We start from the raw sequence: 12,781 nt of genomic DNA on the forward strand, positions 1-12,781 counted from the left end.
GGAATTCTCCAGGCAAGAACACTGGAGTGGGTTGCCATTTCCTTCTCCAGTGCATGAAAGTGAAAAGGGAAAGTGAAGTCACTGAGTCGTGTCCAACTCTCAGCGACCCCATGGACTGTAGCCCACCAGGCTCCTCCGTCCATGGGATTTTCCAGGCAAGAGTACTGGAGTGGGGTGCCATTGCCTTCCCCGAACATTAGCTTAAACTAGCTAAAATTGTATTTTCAGTTTAGAGAAGTCCAGAGGTGTGCAGTCCTGTAGTTGTAGGAAATTTTCATAAAGAGCTCAGTTTCCTGGACTCCTTTCAGCTTCCGGTCTACTGTCTCAGAACAGGGCCTCCACCTGTTCTCAACAAGACAGAGGAAGGATAAGGCAGGACATGCTCCCTCTTCTTTAAGAACTTTTCCTAGAGGTGCTCAGGCCACTGAGCTTTTACTTTATTGGACAGAATTCAGTCACATGACCAAGGCTACTGTACCAATTGATTCTGATTCTTTGTGTATATTTACTGGCTTGTGCATACTAGGTGCTTAATTTCTGACTCTTGTATGATTCTAAACCTTGGCATTACTGCAGTTAATTCAAGCTGTAGTAACTTACTTTATTTACAGCTTCTGTTTTTAAAAAGGACTTCTGAGTTTCATTCCATTTACTGCTGGGATAGTCACTTGAGATTTTTGCCTGATGTCTATTTTATTAAGCAAGATTTGGGAGCATTTGTGTGTTATGAGTTTAACAGGCTATTAATTATCACTTCTGTCTGTTAATAGAGGTTAACAATTTACTTTTCCAAATACCTTATTTGAACATAGCCTAAAACTAGGCATTAATCTTGGAATAACAGAAGAAATGCAACTGTAATATCATTTCACAATTAAATTATATAAAATCTCATTCTTTGAGTCATTAGCTAACTTAGGAAATTCGATTAGGTAATTTGGATTGATGCAAAGTTTGACTGTGATGCCAAGCCAATGCTAATTAACTTCAGTTGGGAAATTTCAAAGGCACAAATGCTTTAGGAAAATATTGAACATCAGAAACATATATGTCTATATCTTAGGAAAGAAATCTTAGTTACAAAGTACCTACATGTGTTAAAGTATAATAAAATAAAATAAAATTCAGAAGAAAAGGCTCAATTGAAGATGAACATAATGTTTTTGTTAGTAATTTGACCTTCAGTTCAGTTCAGTTCAGTCACTCACTCAGTCGTGTCCGACTCTTTGCGACCCCATGAATTGCAGCACGCCAGGCCTCCCTGTCCATCACCACCTCTTGGAGTTCATCCAAACCCATGTCCATCGAGTTGGTGATGCCATCCAGCCATCTCATCCTCTGTCGTCCCCTTCTCCTCCTGCCCCCGATCCCTCCCAGCATCAGAGTCTTTTCTAATGAGTCAACTCTTCGCATCAGGTGGCCAAAGTATTGGAGTTTCAGCTTCAACATCAGTCCTTACAATGAACACCCAGAACTGATCTCCCTTAGGATGGACTGGTTGGACCTCCTTGCAGTCCAAGGGACTCTCAAGAGTCGTCTCCAACACCACAGTTCAAAAGCATCAATTCTTTGGCGCTTAGCTTTCTTCACAGTCCAACTTTCACATCCATACATGACCACAGGAAAAACCATAGCCTTGACTAGACAGACCTTTGTTGGCAAAGTAATGTCTCTGCTTTTGAATATGCTGTCTAGGTTGGTCATAGTTTTCTTCCAAGGAGGAAGCGTCTTTTAATTTCCTGGCTGCAGTCACCATCTGCAGTGATTTTGGAGCTCCCCAAAATAAAGTCTGACACTGTTTCCACTGTTTCCCTATCTATTTGCCATGAAGTGATGGGACCAGATGCCATGATCTTAGGTTTCTGAATGTTGAGCTTTAAGTCAACTTTTTTCACTCTCCTCTTTCACTTTCATCAAGAGGCTTTTTAGTTCCTCTTCACTTTCTGCCATAAGGGTGGTGTCATCTGCATATCTGAGGTTATTGATATTTTAGGGATTATAAATTATTTTGTCAACCATTGCTATAAACCTTAAGCTATCTGCTGTATGTATTTATTTTTTGGCTTCTTTTTTTTTTTTAACTTTTTAGTTTGATTAACAATGTTGTGGTAGTTTCAGATGAAGAAAGAAGGGACTTATAGCCATATACATACATGTATCCATTCTCCCTCAAACTCGCCTCCCATCTAGGCTGCCACAGAACATTGAGCAGTGTTCGATGTAAGCTATCTATTTTGATGACTAAGAATTCTTGCCCAGGGAGTAGCAAACAACTTATTACTGAAATATTTTCAATAATATGATGTTACTTTTAAATTGCCTTAGCTTTTCAGTTTCCAGAAAGTTTCCTACATAGATAGTCATTTAATTTCCATGAAACTTGCCATTACTGCTGCTGGTAGATGAAAATGCCACCCTCTGTAACTCTAGTTTTTATAAGCATAGTGGGCTTGATCTGTCTGGAACTCCATTCCCTGCACACTTGCTTTCTGTAGATATTTTATCTGGCCTGTCATCATGGAAAGGTATCCTTTTTGTGGGTTTCCAGAATACTATACATTTCATTTACACTGTATTGTGAGTGTTTGTTCATATGGCTTCACCATGAAATAGCTCATTCAAAAAATATTGGTCTATGTTTGGTAATCTTATTCTCAATATTTAGTATGTTGTAGGAGTGCCATAAATTATGTTGTAATGAAACTGAGAAAAGAAAGCTGCTGTTCTTTGTTATTGTTTTTCGTTCACTAAGTTGTCTCCAACTGTTTGCAAGCCCATGGACTGCAGTACACCAGGTTTCCATGTCATTTGCTGTTTCCAGGAGTTTGCTTAAACTCATGTCCATTGAGTCGGTGATGCCATCCAATCATCGCATCCTCTGTCGTCCTCTTCTCCTGCCCTTAGTCTTTCCAAGCATCAGAGTCTTTTCCAATGAGTTGGTTGTTTGCATCAGTGGCCAAAGTATTTGAGTTTCAGCTTCAGCATCAATCCTTCCAATGAATATTCAGGGTTGATTTCCTTTACAATTGACTGGCTTGATCTTGCAGTTCAAGGGACTCTCAAGAGCCTTCACCAACACTACAGTTTGAAAGCATCAGTTCTTTTGTGCTTAGACTTCTTTATGGTCCAACTCTCACATGCGTACATGACTACTGGAAAAAAAAATAGCTTTGACTAGGTGGATCTTTGTCAACTAAGTGGTATCTCTGCTTTTTAATATGCTGTCTAGGTTTGTCATAGCTTTTCTTTCAAGGAGCAAGCATCTGTTAATTTTGCGGCTGCATTCACTATCCACAGTGATTTTGGAGCCCAAGAAAATAAATCCTGTCACTGTTTCCACTAATTCCCCATCTATTTGCCATGTAATGGAACCAGACCACCTGACCTGCCTCTTGAGAAATCTGTATGCAGGTCAGGAAGCAACAGTTAGAACTGGACATGGAACAACAGACTGGTTCCAAATAGGAAAAGGAGTACCTCAAGGCTGTATATTGTCACCCTGCTTATTTAACTTATATGCAGAGTACATCATGAGAAATGCTGGACTGGAAGAAACACAAGCTGGAATCAAGAGTGCCAGGAGAAATATCAATAACCTCAGATATGCAGATGACACCACCCTTATGGCAGAAAGTGAAGAGGAACTGAAAAACTTCTTGATGAAAGTGAAAGAGGAGAGTGAAAAAGTTGGCTTAAAGCTCAACATTCAGAAAATGAAGATATGGCATCTGGTCCCATCACTTCATGGGAAATAGATGGGGAAACAGTGTCAGACTTTATCTTTTTGGGCTCCAGAATCACTGCAGATGGTGACTGCAGCCATGAAATTAAAAGACGCTTACTCCTTGGAAGGAAAGTTATGACCAACCTAGACAGCATATTCAAAAGCAGAGACATTACTTTGCCAACTAAGGTCAGTCTAGTCAAGGCTCTAGTTTTTCCAGTGGTCATGTATGGATGTGAGAGTTGGACTGTGAAGAAAGCTGAGTGCCGAAGAATTGATGCTTTTGAATTGTGGTGTTGGAGAAGACTCCTGAGAGTCCCTTGGACTGCAAGGAGATCCAACCAGTCCATTCTGAAGGAGATCAGCCCTGGGATTTCTTTGGAAGGAATGATGCTAAAGCTGAAACTCCAGTACTTTGGCCACCTCATGCGAAGAGTTGACTCATTGGAAAAGACTCTGATGCTGGGAGGGATTAGGGGCAGGAGAAGGGGACGACCAAGGATGAGATGCCTGGATGGCATCACAGACTCGATGGACGTGAGTCTGAGTGAACTCCGGGAGTTGGTGATGGACAGGGAGGCCTGGCATGCTGCGATTAATGGGGTCGCGAAGAGTCGGATGACTGAGCTACTGAACTGAATGGAACCAGAAACCAAGATCTTAGTTTTCTGAATGATGAGTTTTAAGCCAGCTTTTTTACTCTCCTCTTTCACCCTCTTCAAGAGGCTCTTTAGTTCCTCTTTACTTTCTGCCATTAGAGTGGAATCTTCTGTATATCTCAGATTGTTGATATTTCTCCCGGCATTCTTGACTCTAGCTTGTGATTCATACATCCTGGCATTTCACATTATTTGCATGTAAGTTAAATGAGCAGGGTGACAATCAACAGCCTTATCGTACTCCTTTCCCAAATTTGAACCAGTCCATTGTTCCATGTCTGGTTCTAACTGTTGCTTCTTGACTCGCATACAGGTTTGTCAGGATGCAGATAAGGTAATCTGGTATTCCCAACTCTTTAAGAATTTTCCATTTTACTGCTTTTTAGTATTTCTCTGGTCTTAACAGTTCATGACACTATGTAAACCACATCCTGTTTCACCCATGGTCTATGTTAAGTGTCCGCTTCACTCCATGCAATACATATTCTTGAAAAGTATACTTTTCTTCTGCTAATGTGCTTTATTAATACCAGCTTTGAAGACGCCAGATTTCAACCATTTTAAAGAGCTTTGTTTGAACCTGAGGCAAAATGTAGCTTTACTTGAAGATTTCTATGTTTTGACAGTTCTATATTGAGGGCAACTTTCTGTTAATACCAAGAGCCACTGACATTTTGTTTGACTGTACTTACAGTGGTGGGGAATGGCATGCTTTAAAAAAATGAGAAAATGTATTCTGTATTTTTATATGAAAAGTCAGTAGAAATGATGGTGAAGTTTTTACTTAAAAAATAATTTATTCCCTGTATTTTGCCTTTTTACAGTCTATGTTCTTTATGTAGTTCATGTATGTGATTATCAAATACATGAGTTCTAAAGACTCATGTTCTAAAGAAATGCATTGCAGTTAGTACATATGAAATACTAAATGTAATTTCTTAACCTAAGCACTATTGACATTTGGGGCCAGAGATGTCTTTGCTTTGAGGTGACTGTCTTGTGTCTTCTAACATGTTTACATTTTTAATAGCATACCTGACCTCTACCCATGAGATGCTAATAGCATCCACCAGTTGTGACAGACATACACGTTTCCAGACGTTGCCCAGTGTCCCCTGGGTAACAGTCATCCCTGAGTGAGAAACACTGTGCTAAAAAAAAAAAAAAAAAGTGTTCCCCTTCTGTCTCTGTCAATATGTAGAATCAGCCAGAGATTGTATGCCTATTTATACTCAGTTTGTTTTTAACTATGTCCAATCCACTGTTACCATGGATATGACTGGTTTTCATTTATCAAATGTCTAGGGTCTTTTGATTTTTTAGAAAAGGATATTTAGACAAGACGGGGTTGTTGGGGAGACTAGGGTAATGATGGGAAAAACTTTCACAAGAAAAAGAAAGTCTCCACACTCAATGGTAATTCCTAAAACATGATCAAAATCAGGTTAACAAAATGCTGAAACATTTTAAGACAGGGCATTTTGTTGTTTTTTTCCTTTAAATAAAGTGGTCTTTAGTCTAAGTATTAGAGTGAATAGTACTTTGTATATCCAGTTATGTTTTTTCCTTCAACTGTAACAAATATTTTTTCTTTCTCTTTCTCCAATTTGTATTCTTAACTGACTGCTTTATTCCAGTGACTGTGGTTCTGAAAGATAAGTCATTTGGGGGAAAAATATGAGAAGTAATATATTTCAACCTATTAAAATACACTATAATATATCCACTTACACATAAAGGAATGTGCCATTAGAGATCAGCAACATTTTTTCAATTTCTCACCCAAAAGGCACTTTAAGTTTACATTAATGTATAGCATGGGCCAGTTTCCTTAATTGCTAAGCAACTTGATATAAGTAAAACTATTTCTTACTAGATTCTGGTTCGATGGTATATTAAAATGTATTGTTGTTTTTGATGTACTACATAGAAACCTAAAGACTTTATTGACATGATCCGCATGTAAACAAACTGTGTCATCTATTTTAAATAGCTGTGGAAAAGCCTTTGCTATGAATGCTGTATTAAAATACAGATCCTCCTTTATAATCTGACAGCTGAGCTTGAATTGTGGGACACTTCTTGCTAGTGGTGTGTCCTTTAGTATGTTGCTAAATTTTTCTTACCCCAAGTCCATCATCTGTAAAATGAGGCTAGTATAATATCCTGTCTCACAATATTATTGATGAGTAATAATTATGTTAATATATGTAAATGTAAAGTAACATTATAAGTGCCAAGTAAGTTTAGCTTTTTCTTTTACCATGACTTACATGATGTGAAGGATTTCTATCCCCCTGTCCAGTCTTCAGTAAAATAAGAAACGGATTCAGTAAATGTGGAAAACAGCAGGAACAGAAGCATCATTGTTTCACTGCTACAACTGACCCAGATTCATCCTGAATTTAAAAAATGGCAGTTTGAGTCATTTTCAGAGCATCAGTTCAAGTTCACATTATACAAAATCTGGAGAATTTTAGAGCAGATGAAACCATAATCCAGAACCCATGCATCTAAAATTGAATTATCTTCTTCTCTCTCTCCTTTTTTACTTTCAGAAAGAGCATGGGATTTATTGTCAGAGAAACTATGTTCCGGTCCTGCCTTTGCCTCTTATTAACCAGACAAAAAACCTGAAGTTTAGTTGGCAAATTCTCTGTGGACCTCTTTTCCTGTGTAACGTGGGGCTGACGATGATGATATTGCTGGCTAACTACTGCTTACTTTCAACTCCCTGCCAATGGCACTTAGGCTCCTGAGTCTTCCCTTGTCCATTCCTGAACTAGAGTGGGGTTACTCCTCTGTCCTCCATCACAGTCATTTTCCACACCATTTGTTTTCTTATCTGTCTCCCTGAATAGATAGTACATCCACAGGCAAGTGCGTTTGCCTTGTTCATATTTGCAGCAGGTGTACTGGGGTAGAGTTGATGCTCAACTAAATCCTTAGCCATAAGCAACTGGTCACTATAGGTGTCTAACTTGGACTCACTCCATTGCTAACTTTATTCAGATATACAGAGGGTGCTGCTCTCTAATTCAAAGAGCTACTTTATATATAATCCTGGTGACTTGCTACTACATCACTGTGTGTGACTAGTTTTCTCCAAAGAATGAGGCAGGCTGGACAGGATTGTCTAGGAGTGGTTATCATGTAGTATTTTATGAGTTGGAAAATGACACGACCGTAATACATCAGCATCAGGGAGCCCATGAGGCTTGAATACATCATTTTCAAGGTTGATGGGCTTTAGGCACATTTTCAAAGATATGTGCTCATCACCTCATGTTCTTTCTGTCTAGCCTAACAGCATATTTGCCCTTTAGAAACGTAATTATATGCAGACTAATTAGTGGGCAATTGCAGTTATTTAGGTGACAGGAAAGATAAAAAGGGCTCTGCTAGATCCATAAAAGTGAACCTTGAGGGGTCACAGTGAAGAACCTTAGGAAATAAGAACTGGTAAGCTTTGGAGACTTCTTTAAACTTGGGCTTGTGAGAGTGAGTGAAAAGTCAAGAGTGATAGCCAGGTTCCTGATTTTAGGCAGTGGCGTGAATGATGGTGCTGATTGCTGAGGGAAAATTTTTTCTTCTTTTATCTATCTCATTTATCTCTCTATATAATTTTAAGTGGGAGATATTGCTTTTGAGTTTTGGATATATTGGTTTTGAAATTCCAGCAAGCACCTAGATTGACGTGGCTGAGTAAGGTGCTGGATTTTCAACAGATCTGGCTGTCAGTAGAGAAATCACTATTTTAGAATTGAGAACAGTCAGCGTATGAGCTGGATGTATGCATGTCGTCATGCAGACTGTGCTTCTCAAGAAAAGGAGAAAAAGACAACAGTCTGTGAATTATGAACCTCTTTTAAAAGAGTATATGAATAAAGCTGTGCTTTTCTTTATACTCTGAAGTATAGTTTCGGCAATATAGAACTAAGAAAGACCAGCTTTCCAGAAGCTAAGGAAACGCAGAGTTTCGGGAAGGAAAATGGGTTTAATAGTCACAAATGCTACAGTTGAGTAGGGCGTTCATATAGGCAAAATCTTTGGGGAGTTTAATTGTTAGTGGAAATTTGATTATGACATTTTAGCTGAATTCTAGGAAAGAGCCTAGATTGGATTTAGGGGTAAATGGGATTTGAGTCATTAGACATACACACCACAGACCATTATGAAAGAAAAATCTGACTTTGGAGGGAGGCAGGACAGTAAGAAGTAAAGAGCTGGATGCAAGAATGATAAGGTGGCAAGGTTTTATCTTCCCTCTGTTAGGCAAACAAACGTTTTTGTAGTCTTGAGGGAAAGGAAATTGCAGTGGGGAAAAGATTGAAGATACTGTATAAGGAGGGGCTCATGGGAGAACTTGAATTCCTAAGGAAAGTAGGAAGACTTGGGTTAAGATAAATTTCTCCTCTGATGACATTAGCTTTTTATCAGAGAAGTGCCTCTTTATCTGAACCTCAAAGGAAAGACACTTAAGATTGTAAGTAAGTTTCTGAAATGAGATAATATATATGTGCTTAGTTAATTGGAAAACATTTTGTCTAAATTATTTTTATAAAGGATATTGTTTTTGTGGAAAGTATATAAGTGCTCTTTCTCTTTATTAATTTTACTTGCTTTTAAAGACAACTGAACATTTTCACAGACTCTTGAATACTGCAGAAGCTTTGTTTTCCCTTGTACCCGGCAGCAGCAAAGTGTACTTAACAGCAAAGCATATCAATTTTGTAATCAAATTGTTGCTCTAAAGTTTTAATAGATATGTACATTACTGTGAATATGTTATCCTTAATATGATTTGAAGTGGTCTCGTCTATTCACAAGGCTCTTTTAACAATAGAAATAATGAGGTTAATCTATGCTAATAAAACAAGTGAACCAACTTTAATTTCAAAATGATTTACTTCATTATTTTTCAATCATGCCCATTAAATAATAAGCTGAGTGTTTAAAAATACCCTACAAAATGATAAGTTTTTACCAGTAGGCTTCTCATTTTTCAAACCTCCATTTTACTGCCTTTTGAAGACCTCAGGAGCTGGTAAGTGGAATCTGCAGTTTGAGGCTGATGACAGTAGTACTCAGGTCCAAGAGGGGTGCCAAATGTCTGTAAGACACTTGCTGATTTTAAGAGAGCAAAGACAGGTCACAGAGCCCTTTGTGAGAGCTTTCAGAGCTTAGTTCCAGGTCCCTGACACTGTATTTTCACAGACATAATAGTAATTGATTCTCACTTCGGTCATGAGGGCAGGGTCTGGAAACGCTGGGATAATCCATGTGGCTAGTCACTGCCAAAGCAGCCTCCTAGGGAGGTGCATAGACTCTGAGGGTGTGTAGACAAAAGCACGTCTCACAATGGTGAGCTGAAGTTTGCTCACTGCTCTGAAATTCAGGCTTATTTGGCCAAAGCCAAATAATAAAGAAGTAACTAGGTGTATGGCCTTCAGTCTGGGTTCTTTGATGGAATCTGATTAGATTCTGACTCCATCCTGTTGACCCAGGTTACCTGTTGCTTTTCGGGCAATTGTGGGGCAGTATTTCCCAAACAATAGGACCAATGGGAGAGGCATCTTAGGTTTAAATGTGTGTGTGTGTTTATATATATATAGTTCAGTTTTAAATATATATATAGTTCAGTTGCTCAGTTGTATCCGGACTCTAAGCAGCCCCATGGCAGCAGCATACCAGGTCTCCCTGTCCCTTTCTGTCTCCTGCAGTTTGCCTAAGTTCATGTCCATTGAGTTGATGATATTATCCAACCATTTTATCCTCTGCTGCCCTCTTCTCCTTCTGCCTTCAATCTTTCCTAGCAGCAGGGTCTTTTCCAGTGAGGTGGCTCTATGCATCAGGTGGCCAAAGTATAGGAGCTTCAGCTTAGAGCTTTAGACAAGTTTCTTGTCTAAAATGATGGAAAATTGTGCATGTTCCGAGGAGAAATGCAAGTGGTTGGTAATTCTAGTGGGAGAGAAAAGACTGCTGGGAATGGGAAAGTTCAGTGAGGGCTAAAGGGCTTTTAAAAAATACTTCTTAATACTTTCTAATGCAACATAAATGCAACTGATACCTCTCTAAACATTTTCTTTGCTGAGGAATCATTTCCTTCTATTCAGAATTTATTTTTACAGTACCAGGTCATTTTAATGACTCTATTAACCATTTTTATTTTTGAAATATAAAATGAAAATTTGTGGTTTTATGTATACTAATACTGTCTTGTCTCCAAATTTCTATTTTCCTCATACAGAGGGTTACTTCTACAAGAGAACAGCAGGTTTGCAGAAGCACTACATTATTATAAATTGGCGATTGGGAGCAGGCCTACACTGGCTTGTAAGTGATATTCAAGTCCTTTTAAAATATCTCTTTCTCCATGAAAATGGTGACCTAAAGCCTCATGGGTTAAAAAACATGATACTTCTATTTGTGAATACTTTCCAATCAAATTAAGAGCCTTTAACAAGTACGTCTCTCAATTTTAATGTTTTGGTGTCTGATTATCATTTTTTGATACATTAAAAACATGTAGCTTTTATTCATCTAGTTTCTAAGCTCAAAATATTCTGATACTTTGAAGGCAGAGACTACTTTATATATATATATATGTGTATATATATTAATGATACCTAATACATTTATATATTAGTGGTACCATATATATATATATGTGATACCTGTACTTTGTAGTACATTATTGTTCTTTCGTATATTTGTTCCCTGGAGGTTCATTTCTTGGTTTTCTTTTAAAATCAGAAATAATGCATAAAGATGAAGTTGAAGTAAAAATAGCTTTATTGTTTCCACAGTGTACATCATCTTCTCTCATTTATATCTCCACTTTTTTACCCTTCAGCTGCATATTTAAACACAGGTATTATTCTAATGAACCAAGGAAAGACAGAAGAAGCACGGCGCACATTCCTGAAGTGTTCTGAGATCCCTGACGAAAACCTAAAGGACCCTCATGCCCACAAGAGCTCAGTCACCAGCTGTCTGTACAACCTGGGGAAACTCTATCATGAGCAGGGACACTATGAGGTCAGGCCAGAACCTCTCTGCCCTGTTCCTCCCCCTTGTTCTGATCTGGTCTCAATGACTTCTACCTGTGATCTCATTGTAGGAACACTGATAATTTAAGAACGGATATTTTAACACAGTAATAATTTAAGAACTGATATTTTAATAAAAGAGTTTGATGGGGAAATTCTTCTGGGAAAAATTTCTGTTTAAACAAAACAGATTTTTTCACTATGATTTTCTCAGAGTAATATGACTCCTTATGAAAGGGAAATAACATGCATTACTGCCCAAGTTGTTTCCTCACCATTTCTTTGATTTTATGATTTAAGACATGTTATTATTGTTATCTGTATTCATTGTTTGATGTTAAAAAATACATTTTTTTATACTCTGCATGTTAAGTGATTTGGTATAAATCCTACTTGTTTCTTTTTATTCTTTTAAACACAATAATGCAATGAAAACTAATTTTATTGTTTTCTGAATTGGGAAGAGGGGGGAAGTGGTGGATACAGGATCTTGTACAGAAAGTTAGGAGGATTACTTAGTCCTGTGTTTCCTATCTCTCACACGAAGCCTGCCTCTATGGGTTTTGTTTCTTCCATTCGATACCACAACCCACTTTCTCAAACAACTCCCCCAGAGACTCTTACGTGATATTCTAAGACTGCAATCTGAGGATAAGGATGCAATTTTTAAAATAATTGCATTTCATGATCTCAGTATGTCTCAGTTGCTAGAAGATTGATTCATTGATATTTTATTTATATTATACTTAATTGCTTGACTTGAAATAATGACAAATTTTAGAGGACTATGGGTGACTCCAAAATATAAATTTTTCTAGTTGTTTTTATTACATAATCTATCTGAATTGAGAAATTTAAAGAGTATTGGTAACATTTGACTCCTTGTTAAACTGAGACTTTATATAACCTTCATGGGGTGAGTTGAATGGTTTCGTTCATGAAATTGAGGTAATTTGATATCAAAGAATAGCTCAGTTGAATTTTCCTCTAATGAACCATTTAGAAAGAGCAATGGAATATTTTAATTTTGGAAAGATGTTGTTATTTTGTTTCAGTGAATAGCCTTGTACTTTATTTCTTTTTCTGTTTCTTAAATTAGGATGCCCTTAGTGTATACAAGGAAGCAATTCAGAAAATGCCTAGGCAATTTGCCCCACAGAGCTTGTACAACATGATGGGTAAGTAAAATAGTAATATTTTAATTGATATTTCAGGGATATGTGGAACAATTAAAACCTATACTTGTTTTAAATGGATCTCTATTAAGTCATGTTTTAATCCTCACTAAAAAAAAATACCATATTCACAATTGGATGTCACATTTAAATTTTCACAAAGCACACCTA

At 37.6% G+C, this 12,781-nt stretch overlaps 1 protein-coding gene across 1 annotated transcript in view; it reads left to right on the forward strand.

The window, feature by feature from the left end:
• The window catches only part of TMTC2 (transmembrane and tetratricopeptide repeat containing 2), a 433,234-nt gene that overhangs the window by 263,484 nt on the left and 156,969 nt on the right, over positions 1-12,781 (forward strand). The window contains exons 5-7 of the mRNA XM_005679774.3: positions 10,634-10,719; positions 11,240-11,424; positions 12,535-12,613. Coding sequence (XP_005679831.1) covers positions 10,634-10,719; positions 11,240-11,424; positions 12,535-12,613 — 350 coding nt within the window. The remainder of the gene's footprint in view (positions 1-10,633; positions 10,720-11,239; positions 11,425-12,534; positions 12,614-12,781) is intronic.

This window comes from Capra hircus, chromosome 5 (genome assembly GCF_001704415.2).
Source record: "Capra hircus breed San Clemente chromosome 5, ASM170441v1, whole genome shotgun sequence".
In the NCBI taxonomy this organism is placed as follows: Eukaryota; Metazoa; Chordata; class Mammalia; order Artiodactyla; family Bovidae; genus Capra; species Capra hircus.